The 4,024-nt window shown below is 37.6% G+C and overlaps 1 protein-coding gene across 1 annotated transcript; it reads left to right on the forward strand.

The window, feature by feature from the left end:
• The first annotated feature begins 895 nt into the window (after positions 1 to 895).
• On the forward strand, positions 896 to 1,864 carry LOC140502238 (vomeronasal type-1 receptor 4-like). Its single transcript, XM_072606531.1, has one exon. It carries the CDS (start codon positions 896 to 898, stop codon positions 1,862 to 1,864), a length of 969 nt encoding a protein of 322 aa, XP_072462632.1.
• Positions 1,865 to 4,024: the final 2,160 nt, after the last annotated feature.

Genomic DNA, 4,024 nt, shown 5'->3' on the forward strand with positions numbered 1-4,024 from the left:
CATACAGTGGAACTTTTTGAGTCCACTAAGTATAGAACCATTTCTCTAACAACAGCACCTTGGAAGAAATTTGTATGGCTATGAAGTTAAAATTACTCCACACATCATTATTAAGATAATCATTTTGGCTACATACATCAAAAATTCGTATATGGTCTTAACATAAAAATGGGAGACACATTCTTAAGGTCTTTAGGAAAAATTTTATGTTTAATAAATATGTGTCTGTATGTATACACAGATATATGTATGTATGTATGTATATGTGTATATGTATGTATATAAGCATGATAGTAATCAAGAAATAAAAAAAAAGAAAAAATAATATTAAAAAATCAAGTATCTTCTAGTTCTGGGGTGAAAAAAGAACAAATGGTAACTTGATGCTCTGTTTACCCCTTATTATGAGATTGACTCACATCTCTTTTCCCTTTTCTTTTTATTCCTCTCACACTATAGGTCTGCACAAAGATTGTTGGCCTATATTTTGAACTGATTTGATCCTTCAGTGACGAGATCTGAAGAACTCAATGAAGGAAAATTTGTGGTTTAAATTGTAGGATGTCAACTTTAACCTTAATTAGAAACTACTCCCTTAAGGAGTTGTGAATAGAAAAATTCCAAATCCACAAAAATCCTCAATCTTCGTAATCGAACTCACCTCTACCACCTGCTCACTGAGTTAGAGCAATTGATGAATAAGAATTTGAGCAAGAAGAAGGTTGGGTAATTTTCCTAAAATAATAATATCCATCAATATATACAGAGGAATGAGACAAAAGTAGCATTTGTAGTCTCTCCTATGGACTGGAATCCCAAAATATGATTAGTCAGTACCTTTCCTGTGTTCTCTCTGTTTTATTATACCTAAAGTTTTCTTTTTAAGATGAATAGAATGCTTCCAGAAATCATGTACCTTGGCGTTGTGTTTCTCTCTGTGACCACAGTAGGGACTATAGCAAACTTATTCCTCTTTACCTCTTATATGTTAAATGTCCATGCTGGCCACAAGATAAGTTCATCAACCCTTATTTTCACTCAGCTGACCTTGGTGCACTCCATTATGCTTATTAGCAAGGGAGTCCCACAAACATTGCAGGGTTTAGGGTGGAACAATTTTCTGGATGATGTTGGGTGTAAAGTTGTGTTTTACTTTCGAAAAGTGAGTGAGGGCCTTTCAGTTTCTTTGACTTGCCTCTTGTGTACACTCCAGGCTATCACCATCAGCTCTAGCAATTCAATATTGGCAGAACTCAAAGTCAGACTTACACAACATAGCATCCCCTCTTACCTCTTTTGTTGGATCCTCAATCTTCTAATAGAAATTCCTGTTCCAATAAGTGCAAGAGGCCCAAGAAGCAGCAGCAACTTTACAAATGCATTTGATAATATGTTTTGTACTTCAGAATCTGTTATGTGTGTTTATTTGATAATGACCACTTTCAGAAATGTGCTTTATTTGGGGCTCATGGTCTTGGCCAGTGTCTACATGGTGCTTCTCCTACACAAACACCACCAGCATGTCCAGAAAATTAGAAGCATCAAATGCTCCTCCAGAAGACAACCTGAGACCAGAGCCACCCAAACCATCCTTTTACTGATGAGCACATTTGTCAGCTTTTATGCACTCATGTCCATTTTTGCTCTTTTTCTCAGTTATTTTGACCAAAAGTCTCCCTGGATGTTGCCTACTGCTATCTTCCTGTCACTATGTTACCCAACTATCAGTCCCTTTCTGTTGTTCCCCATACTCTGTAGGCCTACTGTAATTTCTAAGCCAAGTAGCATCCCCTTTCTCACACTTTTAACTTTGACTATAAGTAGAATGTTTTCCCCTCCTACCATCCCTTTACCCTCCTCCTAAGTGTTCCTGAAAGAGAGGGGACACAAAGAAGAGTCTAATAAAAAAATTAAATCAGAGAAGAATCCCATGACAAGAGTCCTAAGAGAGCTTAAACAGACCTTATAGAGTTGAAAGCATAAATGATATGCAAAGAAGGATGCCTTCAAAGAATAAACTAAAGAACTGCAATCCTTGATATCCCTTCAAATATCTGAGCGTGGCTGCCATGTTACCATTTCACTTACTCTTCTCCAGTCTTAATATCTGCATTCTCTTTCTGTGATCCTAATATGGTCAAGGTAACACTGAATATTCTGGTTCCCTTCTTCCTGAAGTTCTCTAGTCTTTCAAGAACCTAACAGTACTCTATCTGTTGCTTGAGAAATACAAATTTAATAACTTTATCACATCTACCAAATCCTTGCTACTATGCTTCTCATACTGAAACCTCAGAGTGAATTATCCTTGCTGGATACCACATTAAGCAAGTTACTCATTTTGAGCTTGTATGCCATGAAAAACTCCAGTTGCAAATTCCATCAACTGCTGTCTAACCACCTGGACTAAGAGAAATACAAACCAAACAACTCTGAAGTTTCACCTTGGACCCATAAAATTGAAATAGATAACAAAAGACAAGCGTAGTCAATGTTGAAGGGTTTAGGAGAAAATGGACACACCAATTCATTGCTGGCGGAAATGTGAACTGGTACAACCATTCTGGAAAGCAGTTTGGGACTATGTAAATAAAGCAACCAAAATATTCAGAGATTTTAATGGTAGATATACAAATCAATAAAGTCAAAGAAAAAAAGGACACAATTCCCAAAAGGCATTTATATTTTTTTTCATTTCAGAGCAATAAATTGGAACAAAGTAAAGAGAACAACAAGACAATCAAGTTGAATACTTAGAAACTATAAGGCACAAACTTGTCCCCTAATAAGATGAATGAAAAGATTCTTTCTTTCTCCTTTGTTGGAATCTATTAATGGGGAAGAATGCAAAAATATAACCTTCATTAACCTGTTCTTCAATTTTCCTGACTTTTTAATCTTCTTCCATCTAAGAGATTCTATCATTCTAGAAATACTACTTTAGACTCAATGGTACTGCATAAGCAATACATCATAATGTGAATTGAAAAAATTACTCCCAAGCAGAAATGTGCCAGTTTCACAATTCTTCAGATACCATCTTCAGAAAAGGTAGGCATGCAGGAAACAGATAACCAGGAAACAAGAATGAAGTAAGCGTTTGATATTAGGTAAGATAGTGGAGGAAAAGTAGAGCTTTTTTTGAACTCCATCAAACTCTCCAAATACCTGTAAAAGATAACTCCAAACAAATTCTAGAGTAGCAGAACCCATAAAATAGCAGAGTGAAGCAAATTTCCAGCCCAAGACAATCTAGAAAGTTGATAGGAAAGGTCTATTGCATCAGTCTAAGAGAAAAGTCCAATCCAGCATGTGCCATACTGGCATAGAAGGGGCCAGGGTAGGTCTTAGGGGACTGAATCACTGGTATCGGTGGTGGTTTCCAGACTCCTTAACCCACAAATGCCAAAGACAACTTAGAAGGGCAGTAGAAAAAGACTGTGGGGCATGGGTGAGAAAGGGGCAGGGTCTATTTCCAGTCCCAGGAGGTGGAAACTGCTGCTTCCAGACTTTTCAGCACTCAGACAGTATGGGGATTGAGCAGCTGATCAGAGGGTGATAGCAAGGATCTCATTGTTGGTACTGAGAGGGGATTCTCATGCTTTGCCCTGCTTGAATTTGGGTCACAGTCCTGAGTGGCAGTCCTGGGGTAAGGAGGAGTGCTGGCCTGGCAGAATTATGGCAGTGGTGGAGAGGGAATATTCCTCAAGACAAAAAAAGAGTGCTTGTGGTAATGTACAGGGCAGAGCACAGGCCAGGGGAGGAATAAACAGGTCTCCTTTGATTATACCACCTTAGAAGAACTGGAAATTTACAAGTCCTTAGAAATATCTCTGAAAAAAATTGCTCAAAACCCCTGAAACTTGGGGTAGTACGCCCACAAAAACAAACTAGAAGCAGAATCCTACCTTAAGAAAGAGTTAAAAGGTTAAGTAATTGACTGGGAAAATGAGGTTAAAAAAATCAGACTATAGAATCTGACTTTGGTGACAAAGAAAATCAAAACATACAACCAGAAGAAGAC

Source organism: Notamacropus eugenii, chromosome 4 (assembly GCF_028372415.1).
Source record: "Notamacropus eugenii isolate mMacEug1 chromosome 4, mMacEug1.pri_v2, whole genome shotgun sequence".
NCBI classification, from domain to species: domain Eukaryota; kingdom Metazoa; phylum Chordata; class Mammalia; order Diprotodontia; family Macropodidae; genus Notamacropus; species Notamacropus eugenii.